The sequence below is a fragment of the Sylvia atricapilla genome, chromosome 4, assembly GCF_009819655.1.
Source record: "Sylvia atricapilla isolate bSylAtr1 chromosome 4, bSylAtr1.pri, whole genome shotgun sequence".
In the NCBI taxonomy this organism is placed as follows: Eukaryota; Metazoa; Chordata; class Aves; order Passeriformes; family Sylviidae; genus Sylvia; species Sylvia atricapilla.
In genome coordinates this window covers 40,342,959-40,367,833 of record NC_089143.1, presented here as the reverse complement: position 1 = coordinate 40,367,833, position 24,875 = coordinate 40,342,959, and the positions used below count along the sequence as shown (strand labels likewise).

The window sequence follows — 24,875 nt, the reverse complement described above, 5'->3', positions numbered from 1 at the left end:
CTTATCTCATGAATATCAAACCAAATTAATTGTAGAATAGCAGTCAAGCAGAAACCAAACTATGCAAATTTCCATATATACCAATTCCTTAAGTGCTCCCTCCTATTACTATTAATAGCTAAATACTAAAAGCAATTAAATAAAATTTAAAAATAAAAGAGCACTGGTAATTAAATGTGGGGATAATATACTTGACATGTTTTTTCACTGAATCATTGATTTTTAATTTCCTTTTATTTCTCTGAAAGTAAAGTATTCTAGAGGAAAGTGAGCTAAAAAATATTCTAGGATATATACAATAAACTATAAAATTTGCAGCTTTTAAGGCCTTTTTGTGTTCCCTTCTGGAGCAGAAACTTACATTCTATATAATTTATTTCTGAACACTATAATTTTGCCACATTAAGTGGGGCTTTATTTCACCAAAACTTCAACAGCTTTCAAGCAGACCACTGTCTCTTCATTTGGACTACCACATTTCCTCAGTGGTTAGGAACAATTATTCACCTTTTGGCTTAGATGTCATCCTGTCCATGTTTCAATAACCACAGTGCAGTATCTCCTGATCACTCATGTTTCTTAGTACAGGGAAATATAGTGCCTATTTAACACTCATTAATGAAATTGGAGCAGGCATATTGAACTGGATATGTTTAAAATAGTCACTCTTGCTGTACCTGAAAATGTCAATTGAAATAAAACAAGCAGACAAGTAGACAATTTTTGCTCTTAGAGACAGTGCAGTTGAAAGCCTTTACATACAAGTACCAGTTCTTACTCACCTGGTCAGGTCTACTGATGTAAGTGGCTTTATTTCAATCAACAAAAAACTGTGGGATTAAAATTCTTATCCATGAGTAACTTGATTCAGTTTCATATGATACATTTTAACTCCCCCATGTAAACCATCAACTTTTCATTGCCTGAACATCTACTATCAACAGCTTTGCATGCAGAAACTCAACCATCTCTTGCAGTAGCATGGTTAATACACGAAGATAATTTTAAAATCCAGCTAACACAAGTTTAGACACATGATACTTTGTTTCTGTTACAGGCAGGAAAAAAGAGCAAATGAGGTGTCTTTAGATAAAGTCCAGCTGTATTCATCAGAGATCAAATGCCATTGCACTGATTAAGATCACAAAGATTGTAAGTGATCCATATTCAGTCATTTCCTGCCTAAAGACTTTACCATTCACAAAACATCAATACTGATTTATAGACACAGCATGCAAGTCAGAGTGAACCATGCATAACATAAAAGATTAAAAAAAGGCAAATGGAAAGAGTAAACAGATGTTGTATCAAAGAGTTTCACGCACGGAGGAAATACAAGCAACAGCAAACAGTACAATTAAAAAAAAAATTAAAAACATCTCTCAAGCTTATCTGAGCATGCCACCACCACAAAATGCAACTTTTCACTCACCAAAGTAGAGTTATGTGAAGCATCACCTGAGACCTCGGGTGTTCTTGTGCTGTTTGGAAGTCTGTGAGGGTTACGAGCTATCGCTTGGCACCAGCCCAACATTTTCTCCTTCCACTTATCCCTTCTCAATTTCTGAAATTCTGAAAATAATTTAGATTCCCTGAAACATTGACACTTTGAATTCATTGTGTGCATGTCTGGATGCATGCCTTTAAAAACAGATTTTAAGTTATATCTGAAGAAGCTAATAAACATATTTTTAAAAGAACATGTTTTTCTAAAGTGCTAAACCATAAAGGTTAGAAAGGAGTCATGCACTTTCTGCACACATTACATGCATTAATACTATTTTAGTGTTAGCAAACACAGCGCCTTCCCTCCATGTTACATCTTCAATTTGTAACTTTAATTTAAAAAGTGTTATTTTAAAGAGACTTTATTATAGAATACCTCTGAGACTAGCACCATCCCAAAAACGATATAACACTTCAATACAAACCCCTACATTCACTGAAAAAAGTAGAAGTAGCCCTAAAGCAGTAGCAGATATTAGACCCAAATAGACAGTGTGAAAACACACAAACCTGTATGTACCTATACCCAGATACTCCAGAACATCTGGCTCATCCTGAAGTGCTACACTAAGATGTGTTGTAAATAGCAAAAACTACTGCAGGCACACCAGAAATAAATGCTATGTGCCAACTGCAAATTGCCTCTTAATTTACTTTTAGTTTGTAACAATAACAAAATACCTTTTAAGTAACACTACCATTCTGGAAATGCAGCACTAATAAAGCATGCTTTTAAGCATAAGAAACCTTCATAAGTATGTTTCAAATTTCACAATCAGTTTTCTTCCTGACTGAAGCTGGCAATGGAGGTATTCAGTGCAAAACTTTCCTAATTAATTACAAAAAACAACTTTCAGCAATTTTATTCTAAACATCTGACACAACTTCTAATCTGGTTGTTTGTAACCTATTGCAATTTAAAATGTGTTATTCTGTAGAATCATGAAACATAATAGACAGAAAGATTAACCTACCAGATTGACTGCCTAGTACTCCAAATAAGGGTAGCACTAGACTGAATAAAACTGGAACATAAAGATAATAATGCTTAAGACTTCCCATGGCACCATGCAGCATCATTGAGTATTATGCACTTGTAAGTTAAGTTTATTTTTTCTGCATTACAACTCCATGCAGGACACAAATTATGCATATATTTACATCAGTTTTTATCTTTCCAGGTACTGAGTCTGACAAACTACAACTCCTTCCTGAATAACAAGAGCTCTACCATTTCTACACTTAACCATTAATATATAGTTTTCAAAGTAGGAAATGAGCAAAGCTCTATTCCCCACACAACGTCATGGAACTGATAGGAAGAAGTTGAAATTAGCCTTAGCTTTATTGTACTGGAGATAATTAGGCAAGTGAGACAACAGATTAACTGATTTTTACAATTTTTTGATCTCTTGAAATCTTAACATGAGATACAAAATCATGCTCAGTAAGTGATCAATCAATCATTTCTATAGTGCCTGTACTTGTGAAGACAAGAAATCATCTGAATATAAGTACATATATATCATACTCTGGTCTTCTTGATGTTAAGAACCCTTTGGAAGATTTGCAATTCTCTTTTTGCCCTGAGCAATCAAAATGACTGCCACTGTCCAGATCATAACTGCAAGAAGGACTTTGCTCTTACTTATGCACCTGAAGAACCAACACAAATAAATTTCCTGAAAACAATCTTAATTAATCATCTTTAGATTTGTTTAAAAAATAAAATTACTTTATTCATATTTTTAAGGTGAGAAAATTTTTACTTATGATTTAGCCAAGCAAAGGGACACACAATTAATGATCATTTTGTACAGTATCAATGCTAAAAAAAATAGGGGCTTAGGAGGTTAAAGATGATGTATTAAAAATTAGCCGGTTGTATGAAATAAAAGCGTATCTCTTAAAGAAGTTCACAAATCTAGCAAGAGAAAAGAATTTATATGCTTAATTCAGAAGCATAATCAGATTCAGGTAACAAAGGCTATGCTTTTTCAATCCTTACCAGAATCTAACTGCTATCACAGAACAGCAGGAAATTGAACACAAAACACACTGTGCTTTATCTAAGCTAAGATTTTTTTCTCTGTGTTCAAAGATTCCCAACAGCAACCAAACTGATGGTATTTGTCCAGCTGCATGATTTGGCAGACCACCAAAATACTCCAGGAGGAGAGCTACAGGAATACTGAAATACAAATAGCCTTCAATACTGAGCTCTGCTAAGACAAACACAGTCACTCTTACTCATTATGTATCTCTTGTCTGAGTCTTACCAAGCCGTGACTTCTAATCAATTAATCTAATTTGAATAAAACCACGAATTGATGGGCTGGATGCAATAGACATCTCTACAGCTTCTGCTATTTTCTGTGTCACAAGTAAGCCACTGGCTTCTCTTAACCAGCCTGCTGTGTTCCACAAGAACAATTCAGCGTAGCCACAGCATAATAACATGATGACACTAAAACATTCTACAAATATGAAACTCAACCTCAGGTTTTAAAATTACTTCTATATTAAAAAATAAATAAATTCATATTGGAATATATGTGATTGTATCAGCAGCTGTAAAAGTACAGTAATATCATACTGCTGTGGTAGTTCAAAATAGATAGTTCAAAAGAACTACTGGTTCTTTTGAATCAAGGGAAAAAAATGAATTTCCAAATACAAATGTGATGATTACCTGTAAAATTTTGTATCATCAGAAGTGCTGAGTACCTTCTGCCCCTCCAAAGAGAGGACCAATTTTTTAGTCCAGCTTTGAATTAAAATAGCACGGAAGGCCATCAAGCTAGAGAAGTCTTCTTTTCCTGACTGATACCTGCAGCAACCAACTAAAATACCTGTATAATACCTAATAAAATACCTGATGTTCTAGCCTCATTAAAAACAATGCAGAGACCAACAGAAAGCAAGCACATATACCTAAAAATTATTAAGCTGACACCTAGAATGATGACCCAATCAAGACTATAATGGTACCAGCTTTCTTGTACAGCTACTGGATATGCACAAACACCTTGGCACTAGGTGTACCTAAGACTCTGAATTCAAACATGTCATGTTTATTAATGACTGATTTCAGAAGTGCTTCTAGGGCACTACAGGAAGAGTAAACCAAATTATGCACATCTAAATGCATTTTCCTACCTGTAAAGAAAAAAATAGAGCTGTCATTTAACTTAGCTATGCAGCTCTTTCAAAACGTCATCGCAGAATCAGCACCCCTCTCTAGAGTATTAGACATTATATTATAACCAAGTTTCCTAGAACTTATAGTTTGTTCAAGTTTGCAAACTGTCAACTATGTCATATTCTTAAATTGAGACCTAGCTTATCTAATCAATTTTCAGAAATTACTTTGATAGTCCTGGACCATGATTAATTATATAATTATTTCCAACCAAATCCAGCCTTTGTTGATTTGCTCTTTTCTCTTTTACTGCTAATACATATTTTAAGTTGTCCTTAGTCCTCCAAGACTTTGATTCTTTGTTGTCACATCTAAAGATGTAAATTTCACTTATTAACTCAAACAATTCAATCACTGAAAATAAATAAATTTAAGATGACTGGTACAAAAATTATTTCACCTAATATTGCTTTGTTTAACCACTCCATAATTTAATATGTCCAAAGCATGATAAGAAAGCTCTAAAAGTTTTCAAAGAAAACAGTCTTTTGGGCTACTAACAATTTAAAATTTGTGGGTATGTTTGCCTTCATAGTTGTATTTTTTTTTCGCCACAAGGAAGAGCATATTCTATGCAAAGCAGAAAGCAATTTTAAATGAATCAAGCCTCTTTAGAAAAACACCAACAGAGTTTTTTCCCCATGGTAAATTTTTAGCACTGTAATTAATTATGCCATTTTGCAGTTAGGAAGACCTCAAGAATAAAATGTTGAGAAATGTGTATTTATGGCAACTGATTTAATGTTTAAAAATCTCCCAACTTTTATACGTTTAGATACTGTATAAATGTCTGTATTTGCTGATGCATTTTTTTAGCTATTATCATAAACAACCTCTATTCCATCCTCAAATATGACCTCGCTTTCTAAAAGGTTCTTGCTGTTAATATCAGAGCTACTCTTCAAGGGAATGCTTTGCTCATCCAAGGATAAACACTTCTGTTGAATTTTCCTCAGACTTTCAAAAAGCAATGCAACAGTATGTGCTACTGCTGAAGGTGAGCAATGAAAGGGTGCCTAACCCCTCCCTCAGGACCTCTCCAAGTAAATTCCAGATGCATCAGACTCCCAAGCAGAAAGGACAACAGCCTTGATACAAACATAGAGTTGAGAACAAGAAAAAAGTACATTCTTGCTTTGTGAGTTTGCATATATTTAACCATGCATGACTGCCAAGCAGCTTAAATCAAAGCTTCAATCAAAAATAAAGACAGGACTGGTAAATGCACCTGATAAACCATACCTAGCACTTGACAAATGAAAACTCTTCAGGGAAGATACAGAAACAGCAGAAAATGTTCAAATGCAAAAATCCACAAAGCTAAAGCATTAACTACCTCATGAAGTTATTAATGCAATTATCCAAAAGTTACAGCAAGTCTTTAATGGACTTGGTTCTGCTTATGCAAAACTGAAAGTTATTCCTTAATCTTTCTTCCCATTCTTACGTGGTTCATTTTCAGAAGAAGAAGGGTATATTTATGTTGTAAAATTAAATCCACTTTGAATCAGGCAGAGCTCACCACTGAACTACAGTAAGACAAAGACAGAAGTAATTTTTTAAAACCCAATAAAGGTTAAATACCCAAAAGACATAATTTAACCATTAAACACCGCTCTATCAAAGGATAGAAAATCAAAACTGAATTTACGTTAACTCTTAAGAACAAGGAGAAAATCTGATTTCATTGAAATACCAGAAGTATACACACCAAAATGGGCTTAAGGCCTTGCTTGGTCCCACAGAAGAAGTATCTCCCCTTTGTCAGAGAAGCATTTTTAATGAAGATTTTCTGTCAAATACAAAGTTCTGGCAGTCATAAACCATCTTCTGGAACCCTAAACAAAGAAAGCCCTTGCTTGTGAGCAATTCAGATACTGCTCCTGTGTGAGGTCAGTCATAGACAACCCACACTAGACAGTGGTATATCACTGCTGGAAAGAAGGGCTTATGCTCTTGCTTAAATATCATTGCTCTTTGTAACACAATCTGTAACAACTCCAGGGCAGGACAGGCCACTGCTGCTTTATCTTTGCTGGTCTCCTCGATTTTTCTTACCACACTTCAGAGAGTTTTCAGAATCTCTTTTAGGGTGAGTAGCCATCATTAGCGCTAGTCATTTGCCCTCATATTCCAGTATAATTGTATAAAACATATATATTGTATAAAGCACACACATAAAAATCAACTATTGTAAATATTTGTATAAAACGTAACTGTTGAATTGGTTTCTGGGTGCAAGTATCTAATGCTTATTTCTAATAGTCAGTGTTTGCAAGAAATTTACTCCTGGTTAGGGTGACCTAATTGCAGCCTTCCAGTACCTAAAGAGAGCCTGCAAGAAAAATGGAGAGGGGTTTTTTACAAGTATTGTAGTTACAGGACAGGAGGGAATAGCTTCATACAGAGCAAGAGTAGGCTTAAAATGGACATTAAGAGGAATTGTTTATTGTGAGGGTGGTAAGGCACCGGAACAGGTTTCCCAGAAAAGCTGCAGATGCACTATTTCTAGAAGTGTTCAAGGCCAGGTTGGATGGGGCTCTGAGCAATCTGGTGCAATGGAAAATGTCCCTGCCTGCAGCAGCTGGGTTGGGCCTAGAAGACCTTTAAGGTCCCTTCCAACCATAACTATTCCATGATTAGTGAGAATTATTGCTATATCCACCAGTACAAATCTGTAAGTATTCTGTGACCAATCGATATCATTAAATATTAACTATCTCAAATACCATTGAAGGCTAGTTGGTAGAAAATTCTGGGCCACTCCCGGAAACTGAGGTGCAGCTATTTTCTTCTAAAAACGAAAGACCTGATTTTAAATTATTTAGAATTTGGTATTCTCTTGGAAGGTATTTAGAATACTTACTGAAGTTAAGTTGTATGCATTACAATACAGAAAATTCTGCTAAATATTTTGAAGAAGACTTTTGCCGTCATCAAGGGCATGAACTAATGAGTTGACAGGACAGCCAAATGTGCAATGAAAACTTGTGACAGATTTACCAAAGGAGAAGATTTGGAAACCTTTTAAATAAAGATAAATAAGCTGATTAAATAGCTGTTCCCCACTAAACTAACTGAAATACACTATTACAACTAACTCTTTTTCATACCACCCCCTTCTAGGGGAAATTGTGATCATGACTTATGGTCTGACTTATGATCTGACCTCGACTAGTAGAAAACCATGACAGATGGCCTATTCAGGGTTTTTCAGGATAACCGGATTTAAGTTATAAATAATTACTGCCCTACTGGCCTAATGCTGCAGTTACTGGTAACAGTCTAAATAGCTAGTCCCTTACATAAGTAAAGACTACATTAACCTAAAAGCTAATAATTATGTGAATAAGCATTTCAATAATATTACTCTGATAATCTTTGTCAAAATTTCCAGAAAACAATATAAAAGTAGGACTTGGAAGTGAATAGAAAGAAAAGTATGTCTCAAACAGCTGAAATACTGGGGTTTTTTAAATGGGGTTCTAATTAGACAATAATAACGGTGGCATAATTATTATAAGTAATTATTCTTGTGCTGGTTGCTGCCAAAAAATAACTTCGAGAAATTGAGTAGGGGAAAAAAAAGTTGAAGGACTGTGTAGTCCTTCTAGTTTTTATGCTTGTAGTTGGGAAATAAACAGAAAAGTTTTGCTGAATAGATAATAAATCTGGAGAGGAGCAAGACGATTGGATGAATATCAGTATGGCCCTCTAAACTTAAATTAGTGGGATTTTTAAAAGTGTCTTCCAACAGTTTCAAATTAAGCTTGAACCTAATTTATTACAATGCCAGACCATAATGGTTTACTAATTATTTTCCATAGAGAAAATTGGAGCTTGCTTCTTTGTGAGATGAAAGCAATGCAATACATGCAGTTAAAACCACAACTCACGCAGCTGTCAGCAAGCTAAGATTCATACAGACCACATGCATGTCACAGTTGCAATATGCGATTCCTCACAAAGCATTTTTAAAAAATTAAAGATGTAGTATTTGTCGCACTTGCTAATTAAAGTTTAAAACTAGATGCAGCAACAGTTTCTCTCCTATTTAAAAATAACATTAAGCACACTGTAAGTATCGACCCTCTTGCAAGTTTTTCCAAAGAATCTCGAAGGAAGATGACACTGGCAAGCATACTTTCAAAATATAAATTTAAATTGAAATCTTGAGTGTACAGCAGAAAACAAACACAGTGCTTGATGGCACAGCATTGCTCTGGGCTCCCTTTAGTGACTGAGTGAACACAAAGGTTTCTAACTTTGTGGTGGCTGTGGTACAGCAGCTCAGGCAGCTGAGTCTCATCTTGAAAGTTTGATCTCTGCCTCTGACAGCCCTGCTCTGACTTTGCTACCACTTGTACTGCTTTCTAGTAGGCTATATTGAACCCTGGTGCTGAAACTGAGACAGGAGCATGCAGCACAGCATGGCACAGAGATACCTGTGCAGGTGTGCAACATGGTCTGCCACAGCTGTGCAACCCCCCTTCATGCAGTCCCATACAAAGACCCCATTCCAAAACCTGTTCAGCTGCTGTACTGAAGGGCAGCTCCATGGCTAAGCCATAAGCCTTGCCCTCATGACAGTTTTCAATTATCTGTTCCTTCTACAGCTGGGGTTCAACAGAGACAAGCCTTAGCTTTCCTAAGGTATCTTACACCACAGATGACAATGCAATTTCAGCACACAGTCCAGACATGGACACTGGGATTGAGGGCAACCTCAGCAAGTTTGCCAACACCAGCTAAGTGTGTAGTTCTGTCAACACACTGGAGGGAAGGGATGTCATCCATGGGATCTTATCAGGCTCAAGGTGACTTGGGTAAACCTCATGTTCAACAAGGCCAATTGCAAGGTCCTGAACCTGTGTTGGGACAATCTCAAGGAAAAACACAGGCTGAGCAGAGAATGGATTGAGAGAAGCCCTAGAGAAAAGGACTTGGGAATGCTGGTGGACAAAAAGCTCAACACAGCCTGGTAAAATGCACTGGCAGCCCAGAAAACAACCACATCCTGGGCTGCACCCAGATCAGCATGGCCAGCAGGCCAAGGGAGGGGATTCTGCCCCTCTGCTCTGCCCTTGTGAGACCCACCTGGAGGGCTGCATCCAGCTCGCACAAGAAAGATGTGCTCCTGTTGGAACAAGTTGATCACAGGGCTGGAGCATCTCTCCTATGAAGACAGGCTCAGAGAGTTGGGGCTGTTCAGCCTGGATATGCTTCGAAGGAGATTTTGGAGCAATCCTCCAGGACCTAATGGGAGCCTAGAAGAGAGCTGGGGATGAACTTCTTAAAAGACCATGTACTGATATGACAAAGGGTAATGGCCTTAAGTTGAACGAGGGTATGTTTAGATTAGATAATAGAAAAAAATCTCTGCTGTGGGGATGGCGGCACTGGAACAGGATGTCCAGAATGGTTGTGATGTCCTATCCCTGGGAGTGTTGAAGGCCAGTTTGGATGAGGCTCTGAGTAATCTGGTCCAGAGGGACATTTCCTGCCTGTGGCAGGGAGGCTGGAAGTAGGTGATCTTTAAAGTCCCTTCCAACCCAAAGCCTTCTGGGATTGTGTGACCTGTACTAAATGGTCCCAAGCCTCCTCAAGGGTAACCATGTTTTTGAATCAACAAGATCTGGAGTCAAAGCCTCCTGTGGCCCTGATGTAGTTCACTGACACAGAATCTGTCATGTGCATAAGTACTTGCCCTGGCTGGCTGTTTTTTTCAGTTTGTTTGGGGTTTTTTTTTCCCCAGTACACTACTATTCTCTCTGTTTTCTGAAAATTTCTCTCTTTTCATTTACCATCTCTGGCTTCTTTTGCTTTAAGCACTAACCAGTGTATACTTTTTGTTTAAATCACTATAATACATAGCATTTCTCCAATATAACATAGTTTCTTGAGTGGTACATAGGCTACACCTTCTTTCTTCGGCTCCTAAGTTCCTTGAAGTTCAAATTTTACTCATTTAGACATTTTACACTGAATTCAGTCTGAATTTACACTGAACTCAATGTTTTTATTTCTTTAAGGCTCTATTAAGGTGTGTATTATTTTGACACTTAGCTCTATTATACTATTTATTTTCATATATATGTAGGTCTCTAATCACAGTGTTTTTACATTAATCTTTCCCATTTGAAGTAAACAAGCAAGCGACCTTCCATTCTAGTGCTTGCTTTTTAATTATCTTCAGGAAAATAAATAAACTAAAAAATATTTTTGAAAGAGTTAATAAATAAAAATTTCACCCATAGAATTCTGACAAGATAGTAGACCACACACTTATAAAATTAAATAAGCTTTTAGAAAAGCACATCTACAAAATGATACAACTTGAACAAGTAATTTTCACTACGTTATCACAGGACTTGTTTACAATTTTGAAATAGATGCCATGCTACAAGGCTCAACAAACTAGCTGGAGTTCCCAAAGCCATTCCATTCTCTCCCTCAAATGCATGAGGGGATTGAGAACACATACTTAGCAAGCACTAGCTCAAAGGATAAGATTTTATTACGGACCTTTTTCCTACATATATGTATATCTATAGCTTCACAGAAAATAAGCATGCTCCAGGAAACACAAAATGATGGAAAACAGAGATGAATGCAAAGGCCCAACAACAACAACTATAGTTGGCCTATATTCAACTTTAACACTTAATTAGAAAGCTAAGCAGAGAAAAACTAACTTTGAAAGTAAAAACTATATTAAACCTCAGGCCACCCACCCACAAAACCAATTTCAAGAAGTTCTTAAGGGGAAAAGAAAGGTACTAGTGAAAATTATTGCATACAGACTATTGTTGTAGCTACTGAAGGACTCATTTTAAGAGATTCCAAGCACAAAAGGAAGAGCCTAACCTCCCTCTCAGCTTAGGCAATATCTGGGACATAGCAAATCCAGGTCAGGCCCCTGATAATTGGACAGAAGGCAGTGGAAAGAAGCAAAAGATAAACAGCAAAGTGCAAACTAGATACTCGAACAGTGGGGTCAGACATATCCATCTGCGATGTGAAAACTGGAAAAATGAAACACTCAACATGCAAGAAAGCAAAGCACCTTAGGAATCTTACAGCTCAACATGCAATTGGTGAAGGACAGTCTTGATAATCTCATGTCCATGCTGAAGCTATGTCACATTTTGAAGCATCAGGATGCCCCCAGACCATCAGAGGAGATGCAGTGGCATTTTTAAAATGACAATCCATTTCCCTGTGCCACCACAAAGCCCTATGATACGGCATATATATTTTAACAAAACAAATAACTGCATTTATGTAATGTATGTAAAGAATTTGAAGGAACTTGCATCACAAGGGAATACTAAACTTCCTGCCTGATCACAATTTGAGGAAATTGTTATTTGATATTCTATCTGGTCAGGATGGGGCAGGCTATTCTCAGACACAAAATACATTGATTGCCTACACAAGTATTTACTTAAGTCTTTACTGACAACCCATGGGACTCTAGTTTATATAGAGAATTACCAGTTGTTGTTAATACAAATATTACACATTTTTATGCCTTATGTTTCCTGCACTGTAATAAAAAGTATACATCCAGCTAATGTCTAAGATCATAAAATCAAAACATATAGTTTCAATTTTTTTGCTTCTCTTTAAAAATGACATTTAAATATAAGTTCCATCACAAGACAGAAGAAAATACGTCTTTCAATTATCATCTATGTAAAAGTTCATCCCAAAATTTTTTTTACCAGCAAGTAAAAGCCCATGACTGCAAAATACAATGAATGTGCCAGTTCAAAATTGCTTTTCAGCAGAGAAGAAGCTTTACTATGGAAGGATTTCCATACAGTTTTAAAGAAAGAACCCTACAGTCCCTCAATTTACAAGAGTATCAAAGAAGTCCTGGAACAGAAACAATACTTGGGAATTGAAACATGTTTTGCTTCATGTACAGCTATGAAGAAGCATGGTATCAAAAGTGTGAAAATTACACATTCTTTTTTCATTTGCCACTTAAGTGCTCTCATGCTGGAGTACTAGAATGTACACTTTTCATATTCAGAGGTTGATAAACCCAAACCAAGACTCCCTGGTAGGTGACAAGCAGGATACTGGATCCTTATTTCCAGCAACTGTGCCCTACCAACACATTGCCATTTCTCTATTCTTCTGGTTTGCGACTGTTTAGCTAAAAACAGTAGCTCTTGGAGAGAAATCTGTTAGGATCCTTTAGACATTTCTGAGCTACTTACAGCAGTAATACACTGTTATCACTAAAAACCTGTCCAGTAGATTTTGCACCTATCATATCACAGAATCATAGAATATGCTGAGTTGGAAGGGACCCACAAGGATCATAGATTCCAAATCCCAGCCCTGCACAGGAACATCCCCAACTCCCACCATGTGCCAGAGAGTATTGTCCAAACACTTCTTGAACTTCATATCAACAACTGCTGAACTACATAATTTCTAACAGAATAATTATGATAGAAACATTGCATAATGAGTCATCACAGACCTACTGTTGACACAGATCTAAATTTCAGACATACAAATCTGAAGATAGAGTATATCTAAATATTTGTTGGAAAATCTAGTTTTTTCACAAGTTTATTGATATTAAGATATCAATTAACTCTGTGCAGTGTTTGTTCTATAATGGGGAATCTCAGGTTAACAGAAGATTGGTTTCACTTTGAACATTTGAAACAGTTTTGCTTGACAGTGCTGCTTGCTAATAGTGAGAAATAACCATATTTACAACGAACAAAAGCTACAGGTAAATATTAAGTTATTCTGGCCTATTGCATCATAGGGTTTTGATCAGTTAGAACTCACACAGAGATGAAACCTGGCCTTGACTCTTTGAGTTCACACAGGAAGTGAAGGTTGTCTAAGCAATTCGTGCTGTCACTACCTTTAGAATAAACAGCATTAATGGTCTTCAAAATAATTAAGCCAGGCACCTTCAAAATAAGCTAAAACTAAAATGAAACAGATAACCATAAGGTAATAGGAAAGTACGGGCAGAATACTAATAAGGTATATCCTGCCTCTTTGACCCCTTACAGTTCTTGCTGGAAAGTCAACAGTATAATGAACAAAGAACAGAAATCACTATTTACCTGGACTCTCAAAGAACTTTAGATCATACCTTCCTGAAAAAGATATTTAAGTAAGTAATCATAGGCATTATGCAAAGTTCTGTGTCAGACAAAAATGTGTGTCAGTTGAGCAACAGTAGGCCAAAACAGGAATAAATGAGCTATTTCTGTTGTGAAGAGGTGTTCAAGGTTTTACACTAGAGTTTTTCTATTTTAAACATTAGGAATTCTTGCTTGAGGAAAGTTGCTGAAGCTGTATAGGCAAATCATAATAGAGAAAAACTTCAAAGTTACAACAGATGATTAAACACACAGTGTAACTTCATTGACAGGATCACATGCTGTTTTTCCTTCCATTACTTCATACTCAAAGTGGAAACTAATCGCTTCATAGAAAGCAGGAAAATAAACCCATTACATGAAACCATGTTTACTATACTGTTCAAGTCCTTCTTCAAATGATGAATTCTGATTTCCTCACAGGTTTTAGTATGGCATTAATTAACACTCAGAAAACTCTCGTTTACCCCCATGGCCCTCACCATACAGGTTACAAATCACATGTGCCTCTGACACAGTCATAGGCTGGTGACAGAGACAGCTTGCCTCCAAACACCTACTTTGTTGACGTATGATAGGATTGTAGACATTAGTTCAAGGCCTGGAAGCAGTTTAGGTGTGAAATGATTATTAACTGACAGCACACACAAGCTGACTTCTTAAAAGCCACAGGAGCACTGCCCTTCTCAGGAGTCACAGCCTGCAAAGGCTTCTTAGCAAAGCCACAGCAGGAACACATGAAGACAGCTGAAACCACGCTGCACCTGAGCCAAACAAATCTGAAACTGGAGGCACCAGATTTTGTAAAAGGATGCCCAAGCATTCCTCCGTGTTTTTATTCCAATGAAAAACTTATTGCTTCCTGTCTAAGTTAGCTTACATTAGTCTTAAAACTTCACAGAAATCATTTAGGTGACAGTTCAGAATTAAGCTTCTCTTATTGTTCTGATTCTTGTGAAATACAGGTGCCTACTTGTTTCCATTCCTGTACACCTTTTAAGGGAAAATGCTCCTAATAATTACTTCTTCAAGATTTATGCAATGAGCAACCTTTACGAGGACTGGATGGAATGAGAATTAGGAAGGAAAATTTCCTCCCTGAAGTCTTCTCCCTCTTTGGCTCTTTTACTGGAAAAAATATATTGACATTTATTCTTTTATGACTTTTTCATTAATGTTAAGCACTCATTTTAAACTTGTGACATCCATAAACTTAATTTGTGAGGTCTTTCATAGATACGCGGCTTTGTTTTTCACCTCTGCAACACATGGTATTTTATTTTACAAGGAAGGAGAATAAAACCTGTCTGACAATAACATTCATATCTATCCAATCCTACCATAACCAGGGGCTAAAGCAGCACTATACATAATCTACAGATATTTAGGGGGCTGACAGACCTGGAGTTTTATGCGCCAACAGCTTTGCCCTTGACAATGTACAATGTGTCATTAAAAGATCTGACCAAAGTTGTCAGGAATCCTTCATTCACCAGGAAAAATTTAAAGCTTTGTAGCTTACAGATCTCGTTAATCTCTAATTCTAGGTGGAAAACTTGGTGACAACCCTAACCATTACATACCTTCCTCAGCTATCTAGTTGCACTATATCCCTGAATTTTTAACTGGCTTTGCTCTCTCTGAACATTTTTGCACAGAGTAAGGAGCATATGGGCTTAATTATTTAAGGATTTCTAAGAGTTTGGAAAAAATAGAAATATCACATTTCAAGATTATATTTCACCTAATTACGCAAAAAATAAATTATTTGTTTCAAGAACTGACTCCATGAAATCTGTCATTTTCTGAATTTCAAGGACTGCATGAGTAAAACATTTGACTGAATGAATTTGACTAAATCCATGGGAAGACAGCTGGCAATTTTACAGCAGCTTTTGAAGACAATGAAAAGTGTAAACTTCATCACCTTTACCACATCCTACAATTTTTGTTGCACATAGTTGACAAACATCTGCTCCAGAAATTATAAAAAAGAAGGAAACAAATCCCCACAGTAAAGTTCATCAAGATATTTCTCAGTTTAGCAGGAGAAATGAAGACAGTAACAAATCTGAATAGTCTCTAGCATCAATAACCTTTAAAGTCAAACCAAATCCAGTAATTTTTAAGAAAAAATTTTAGTGTTCTGTACTGAAGCAAACAACAACAAAAAAAATCCCACAAAAGACTCAAAGAAACACTAGTTTCCAAGACAATACATTCATGGTTTAATTTTTTTTTTTTTTTTGGTAGTGATCGAAAAATACCATATATTATAAACTTCTCAGAGCACGGCTTTACTATAAGTAGACTAATACACCCACATAAACATATCTTCTCCTGTCATTACACCCAATTTCAGCTCATTTAAAAAGTATTTTCAATCACTAAATCTTTTTAGGGGGACACAACTGCATTCATAATTTTGTGTGAATTTGCATTTCTACTAGTGGTGTACCATGAATCAACTCAACTTGATAAGCTCTCATTTGACACGCCTTCTTGATTTCAAACATCAAAAGTAATGCTGAACTTTAAGTTAATGGCCTCTCTACCATAATGGCAATCAGGAGCCCACTGCCTCGTTTCAATGACATTTGAAGAATCACAAATTTTAACAAAATTAATAACTACATTTATGTCATGTATGTAAAGAATTTGAAGGAACTTGTATCACAAGGGGACACTAAACTTCTTGCCTGATCACAATCTGAGCAAATTGTTATTTGACATTCTATCTGCTCTGACCACAAGACTCAGCAAGTCCAGTTTGCCTGATGCATGGTAAACCTCTCTTTATAAAAGAACTGGAAGCAAATACACCATAGAAGGGATAGCATTCTAAATATCAGAAGAATCATCAGTCTTACGTGCTGTGATGTTGCTTGACAGCCACAGAATCCTAGAATCATTTAAGCTGGAAAACCCTCTGAGATCATAAAGTCCAACCATTAACCCAGCACTGTCAGGTCCACCACTAAATCACATCCCCAAGCACCACATCCACATGTCCATCCTTTAAATACCTTTAGGGACAGTGACTCAACCCCTTTGCTGGGCAGCCTGTTCCAGTGTTTGATTAGCCTTTCAGTAAACTTTTTCCTAAAAAAAAGTTTTTTCTAAACCTCCCCTGGAGCAACTTGAGGCAATTTCCACTGGTTCTGTCACATGTTACTTGGGAGAAGAAACTGATCTTCACCTCAGTACAACTTCTTTCCAGGCTCTCCCCTGAGCCTCCTTTTCTCTAGCCTAAACAACCCCAGCTCCCTCAGTCTCTCCTCCTAAGATTTGTGCTCCAGACCCTTCACCAGTTCCATTTCCCTTCTCTGGAGACACTCCAGCACCTCAGTGTCTTTCCTGCACTGAGGAGCCCAAAACTGAACACAGGATTTGAGGTGCAGCCTCACCAGTGCCAAGTACAGGGGGATGATCATTGCCCTGGTCCTGCTGGCCACACCATTGCTGATACAAAGTCCCTGAAACACAGAAGGTCAGAAATCAAAAAACAACCTAAAACATAACACCTCTTGTGGAGCAATTCAGACATTATCATAACAAAATTATTAGCTAAAGCTGCAATTCAAAAAGCATTTAATTGTAAATGTCTCTCTTTTTTAAGGTAGTGTTGGTTTTTAGCAAAATGTGTAGCTTTTGAGCTGATAGTCAATACCTACCGATCATTGTCTTGAACTCCTTTAACTCAAGTTTTAAACCTCTAAAGTAACAAAACACAGTTTCTTGAGGTAATTTAAAAAAAAAAATTGAAATCCAGTGGAGGGAGGGTGACATTCTGCAGGAAAGTACATCTTTGGTGAGAAGAAATTTAGATTAGAAATTAAGAAAAAGTTGAAATCTGGCCTGGAAAATAAATACTTTGCCTACAGGCCCAGCTGTAAAAGAATTAGGAATGGTCGGGAATAGTATATATGATCAGACCTATTTTTAATTTATTACTTTATTTTATATATGTTTAAATATCTATTATATATTGTTTTTATTATCCATATATTATTTTATTTCTTTTATTTAGTATATATGATCAGACCTCCCTTTTACAATAGCCATGCTCTTCCTTACAGTCATGACTACATCCACATATATGTCAGGAAGGAAGAAACCAAGTCTTCGGGGGGGCACAGCACAATGACAAAGGGAAAAAGTTGTAACATTTCTGTTGGTGCACAGTGAAGAAAAAATTAACCAGGGCTAAAGAGAACCCTGTTTCTTGGGAACATTTAGCAATATTATGATCAGTTCTGTGAGGCAAAATTTTTATACATACTAGAATTCAAAATGCACTTTAGCACTTCAGGGATTTACAGATGCATAAAATGTTACCAAACATTTTGTAAGTAATGGAGTAATATTAAATTGAGGAGAGAAGCTATAAAACTTGTCCAAAAGTGTAGAGGTGTGTGCTTTTTCACTTAGTGTTCAATTTAGCAGATATCTTCTATGGTGTTTCTCTATCACTCTCTCTATAGGATTTATTTCTTATTTTCTCAGCAGTAGATGAAGATTGCTGAAAATACAATCTGTAACATACAACTTTCAATCTGGTTTCAAATTTGGCATGCTGACAGCAACAAGCCAATCCTATAGTGAAAGTGACTTTTTAAAAATCTCATACTTTCTCCCCTTGAGATAGTTCACTACTGAAAACATTCAGATGGCAAGTTGCTAGTTACATATCACAAAATAAACAGAAAGTTCAGTTATACTGCAATTTGTTTCTGATTAGAGGCAATAAAAATGGTGCTGCAAGTTCAGCATTTCTTTTTCAGTGTTTCCTATGAAGTGTTGAATACCACATAAATTTTCCAAATACAGATGTTGGCAAATCAGCCTGGGCTTTGAAAACAATCTCCTATCATTTCTTGTCTTATCCAAAGATACACAGCACATTGCAGAAGGCTCTCTCTTCGTGTCTTTGCAATTCCACTCTTTTCCCCATAGATAAAAGTGTTCGGAATTCGATAAAGAAATATTAATTGCACACTACAACCAGAATCCAGACTATTTCTTTGCACCGTGTCCCGTTTTTACTGTGCAATTAAAAGTAATGAGACATGAATAAAAATTAAGTAGCTTGGGTGTAAGTGTAAAACTCAGTCCAATTAAAAAACACTTGGAGCTGAAAGGAAAGATCTGTGAAACAACAATAAATGATTGTGTGATAGATGATTGCATCATGGATAATAGTTAAGGGCAAAGTCAAGCACAGACAGGAAAACCTATCAATGCAGCTGACTTGTGCACCTGTAAAGTTCCTACCTACACTGGCCTCATAGGAAAAGTTAAGCAATTGGCAGAGAAGCACAGCAAGTACTGTAAACTGTTTTACTTCATTAAAAGTACTATTGTACTTTAAATATTTAGAGTAAAGTTTTCACGTATTTCTGTAGGTTGCTTTGTATGTTCTCTATTTACAACAGGATAATGCTACATTGCTTTCACACAGTGATGAATGTGAATGGGGGGGAACTAAAGATGACTAAAAAAAAAGTAAAATTATCACCACTGCAACTGCTACACAGCTTATTCATTCAAACAAAAAGCAAAACTATGGATGCAAATGAATTCTTAAAAAATTTACTCAAAAATTACTTAGATCATGTTAGCCTTTCATGTAATATCTTCCCCTCTTCTCAAAATCTAGTCCACTAGAAATCGTATGACAAAAATCTGAAAGAACTGGGATTGTTCAGTCTGGCAAAAAGAAGGTTGACCTAATTGCAGCCTTCCAGTATCTGAAGAGGGTCTACAGAAAAGATGGAGAGAGATTATTTACAGTGACAGGACAAGGGGGAGTGAAAAAGAGTGGGTTTATATTAGGTATTAGGAAGAAATTCTCTCCAGTGAGGATAGTGAGACACTGGCACAGGTTGCCCAGAGTAGCTGTGGTTACCCCAGCCCTGGAGTTGTTCAAGCACAGGTTGGATGGGGCTCTGAACAACCTGGTCTAGTGAAAGGTGTCCCTGCCCATGGCAGGGGGTTAGAACTAAATGATCTTTAATGTCCCTTCCAATCCAGGCCATTCTGTGATTCTATCCTTATTCTTACTCTCTTAGCATTACAGAAAACTACCAAAAGTACTACTTAAATTGCTTAATGTATTTGACAACTCCATCCTGCCCTTTATAAAACTCTAAATCCTAAAAAAAAAAAAAGATGCACTGGTGAATGAATTATTTCCTTAAGATAACATCCTATAGTGTTTCTGATTTTTCTTTTTAATACGCTTCAAAAGTAAAGCAAATACTGAGACTAAGGGAAGAAATGTTCACATAAAATCTTTGCAACAGTGTACCAAATGTTTTGTATGGAAGGTCTTCTAAGAGCTTCAACTATATACATAGAAACACAAAGTATTGTATTCTGAAACTTGAAATGCAGTAGGCTCCAAACACAGAAAAACTGATCCACAAATATCTGGATATCTGGTTTGAAAAAAAGCAAGTGTTTTTAATAAAGCCACAACTTGGAATTCAATGCAAAATCCAGGGGTTTGTCAAAAAAAAGGTCCCACAGACCTCAGACTGAATTAGACAAATGGAAAAAAATGCAATCGCCTTTGAGGATTATTTTTGTTGACTGACATAATGCTTGGTTAAAACTCGTACAGTTCCATGTATCTAAAGAGGACAGCCCTTTTTGCAAAATTAGTGACATGAAACAATTCTCCTGTAATTTCTAGTACCACCAACAGCTGCTGCTATCACCAGGATATGTCTATGCAATGACCTATCAGAGAAGTTCAGAAAGCAGGATGGTTTTAGAAGTTCAGTTCAACTCTGCCAAAATTTACCTGTTTCCTAAATAAGCACACACAACCGGTAGTGAATGCAAAGCTCAAGTTTATAATGATAAAATCAAGACCTTGGATTCTAGCACTTCTCATCAGAAGGATCCATGAAGTTTTAAATGCAAAAGTTGTAAAGGCGTTAATATCAACAATTTACCTTGTGCCAATCCAAACTGCTCAAAATAACTTCAGTTCACACAGAGCTCAGTAGGAGAGAAAACCTTCTCTAAGCTCAGTAAGTACCTACTGGAAGTACCCGTCACAGAAGACTGCACGTCCAAAAATTGCTTTTCCAATAGATACCCAAAGGTGGAGTGGAATTAGCAAAACATGTCAACAAAAACCACAGCTTTTTTTGTTAATGCTTGTTTATTTTTGTTATTATTGTTGTGGACTTTGATGATGCTGCTTTTTAAATCAAAACTGATTTTATTAGTCAGCCCTCATCAGATCAACATGATTCATCCCAAAAGCCTCTTTATCATTATCTTGGCCACTGGCCACATCAGTAAGTGTATACCTTACAGAAAAATATTCAATCTCAAACACATACAAGAAACGAAGAATTTCTAAATCTGAATGCTTTTTTCTTTTTTTTTTTCCAGTGTTGGACAGTGGTTCATATACTTTTATTTTATATAAGAAATTTTATTTGTGATTCAAACACAAAAAATAAACCAAAACCCAAGACAAAAAAAAAAGTAAAAAAAACCCCACTAAACTTGAAACAGAATCAGAAGCTTCTAAATAGGTTGTATCATAGCAAGAAGGCTGAAACAAAGGGAAACAGCACTTGCAGAGTCCTCATGTTTGTCAGTTCACTAAAACTGACAGTGCTTAACTACAGAGAAATAAAAATAGAAGAAAAATCTTCCACTGAGCCACTGAAAGATATTTCAAGTAGTTCACACATTTCTGACAGTTTTTTTCCATGCATGGGGGCATGGAGAAAATGTTTTCCTTTTTAAAACAACTAGTAAGAGCTGTACTCATATGATTTAATGAGGGGTTTCTTGAATCCTAAAACCTAATGTGCTCTTTTACTAATATGTTTACATAAATAACAATATTTATACCATTACCATTGTACAGAAACTTTCCAATTAGCAGGGAACTTTACATACTCAATACCACTCCCAGGCATACCAGGTTTTGCACAACAGCTCACTTTCCTTTACTAGCGAAAAAAAGCATATAAAATCAGCAATCTCCTCCTCCTACTGCTGATTTGTACCATCAAATCAACAAGGTATGATCAGCTGCACAACCTTCTTCCAAGGAATGGAGAAACCCTCAGCTGTTCACAATCACTTTTTTTTTTTTTTTTCTTTAGTACAAACATCCAAGGCATAGCTTGTTGGAAAATAAAAAATCCCGATAACAAGCTATAGTCAAATAACAAAAAAGGGGACAAGAAAGAAAACCATATTTCCAGGAATAGGGATATCTCTTCTGTGCCTTTGAGAAAGAAAAAGCAACAGAGGAAATCTGCATATCTCCTATGGTTTACCAGTAGCCTTACTGTGAGATGGTATTAAAACATCTATTATGTAAGTACACTAATGGGGATAAGAGGGTTGCCTAACCTCCCAAGATAATTATATCTGATCTAGTTTCTTGGAAATATACTACCACAGATCAATTAGAGTAGATTGTCCCCGGTTTTCCTGCTTGTAAAAAGATCCTTTCAATATACAATCCACATTTTGAACTACTTCCTCAACAAAGAGGCAAATGTATTTCAGAGTAACCTAGAAATAGAGAACTTAAAATCCTTTGAAGCATTACTTTCCCAAGTTATTCACTCTGTTCACACTTTCTGGTTGTTAAATTCTAGCAAACATGAAGAGAAGTATATCTTGAGCACTGTTAGGCTTGGAGAACTTGTCTGCTGAATTCAGTTCATTACTTTCTCAAAAGGGAAAGAAAACACAACTACAAGTCATGTCTTTACATAATAATAGAAGCCTGTCCAAATAACTATCACTACGCTAAAACCTCAGATTTTGGAAGGGATTTAGTACCCAAACGCCTGTTACAGAACTTAAAGATGTTTTGGCACCAAACTATTTGGCTCATCTGAGCTTAACCCTCATCAGTTCCTGAAAATTAGGTATAGAGACTAAACCTAGCAATGCACATTCAATTTACACCCTTTCATCTTCACTACTGCAGGTCCCACTTACTCCTCTTATTTTTGTGTTATTATATTACTTTAACTTGGGTCTATATGTTGGGCACACATCATATCCTGGCTATGAGGTGGCAAAATAAGTGTCAACTCTGGCCCAAACTTCAGATTTTCCAAGTCTGGACCTTTGGTGAGGCCACAGAAGCTGCATTCTGTATTGGCTGGGCAAGCATTTTTCTTCTCTGTTACTTCATTTCATGTTGACTCCACGTTCCCACCACCATAAACAGCCATACACTTCATTTGGAGCAGAAAAAATAAGCTGCTTTCATGGGTACATTAGAAGCAACAAAGAATAACAAGTACAGTCCCATGAAGGATGAAACATGGCTAAAAGTGCACTTTATAAGCAGGAATGCTCAAGGCACAATAACAAAGCTGTTAACAAAAATCTGTCATACTTGCTATATTTAATGCAACAGTTGCATAGCAATTTCTATGTTTTAATTAGTATTTACTGAAGATGGGATATTAATGAGAAAAGAAATCACTGTGTATTAAAACTACCAACTCAAAATAAAAGTATCTAAACCCAAACATCGGCAACGACAAAAATTAAGACATTTTTTTTCCTGATTTCTGCTGATTGCTTACACTGATAGTTCAGGAATTACTGAAGATTCCCTTCATCTGCTTCACTAAAATCATGCTGTTGATAAGCAGGAGAATGAAGGCGTTCTTGCTGCCATTGATTTCCAAAGACACTGGTCAATAAACTTATTCCTTTATGTGTAGGGGAAAAGAAAAGAATTTTGTAAATTGTTTTAGGCTTCATCATTTTTCAAAACAGCTAATTATGATACATCTTTTTTAATAATTATCATGCAACAGGACTTAAACCTTTTGTAAACATAATATTCTTGAACTTGAAACCATTACTTTTCTCAACTGAAACATATTATTTTAACAAACAGTGAACTTCATGGGTTTAATCCTTTTAATTAAGACAGTAAGTAACTAACTGAATGTTTTACTAGTAATGTGGCTTAACGTACATTTGATATGTAAGAACATTTGAATTTTTAATAGAAAATAAGAATCCTTATAAAGAACAGGTACAAGCAACAAATTCACTAAGCCTCTGCTTAGGATGAAGACTTAAGATTGTAATCATATAAATACACATTCACATGTAAGAAGAAATAACAGATCTTCCTAAAATGAAGACATATAGAATTGTAAAACGGCCTGCAGTAACAGATCCACTTGCCCTACATTATTTTATTTATTGTTGTTGCACTGTTTTTTCCCCTCATTCTTCATTAATTTCCTCTATGTTTCTGGGCAAGACCTGTTTATATTTATCTTTGTGTCACTGTAGTTATGCAAAGTGATTATGAAAAAATAAATAAAGTGAAAATGTTTGTAGGATCAACATTATCATATTTGTTACTGGATATATGGAAAAAGGACTCATGGGATCTCAGAAACTATACCCTTTGTGCAGATATGTAGGATGAGCAGAAAGCTTATTACTGTCTAGTTTAAAGAGACTTAAAGCTTTCTGGAGGACTATCAGTTTTGTATTTAACAAATAATATTCAAAGGCACTCAAAACTACCAAAACTGCATTCTATCTTCATTACTGAAATTCTGATTCATGGTAAGGAACTCCTGTAAGGATTACAGTATTACATTCTTAGTGCAAGACAATAAAAATCTGTGTTAGCCTCTCAAATGTGTTGTGGTTTATTAGGGCTCTAAATTTTGCTGGTTTACCTGTCCAACTATATTTTTATTGTTTCCTCTTAAATCGCACCATGCTCTTTTGCATTTTGGAAGCAGATGATATTGAAAGTCTTTGGATAACAGACTGGAGAGCAAGGCAGGAATTTTACAACTTGTGATACTGAAGCAAATTTAAAACTCATACAGTTTTTCCAAATGACTACCCAACAATTCGAAATACTGTACAGTTCTGTGTAAAATAACAGAGTATCTGTTGAAGCAAAAACAAAACCTCTGCAATGATCTGGACACTTGGAATTTTAATGGGCTTGATTTACTACATCTTCATCTGATCTG

General features: G+C 36.1%; 1 protein-coding gene across 2 annotated transcripts in view; it reads right to left on the bottom strand.

Annotated features, from left to right (window-relative positions):
• The window catches only part of MARCHF1 (membrane associated ring-CH-type finger 1), a 150,770-nt gene that overhangs the window by 86,715 nt on the left and 39,180 nt on the right, over window positions 1-24,875 (bottom strand). For both annotated transcript variants that reach the window (XM_066317632.1, XM_066317633.1), the window contains exon 2: window positions 1,433-1,572. In XM_066317632.1, the coding sequence (XP_066173729.1) occupies window positions 1,433-1,534 (102 nt within the window). In that variant the 5' untranslated portion in view covers window positions 1,535-1,572. The remainder of the gene's footprint in view (window positions 1-1,432; window positions 1,573-24,875) is intronic.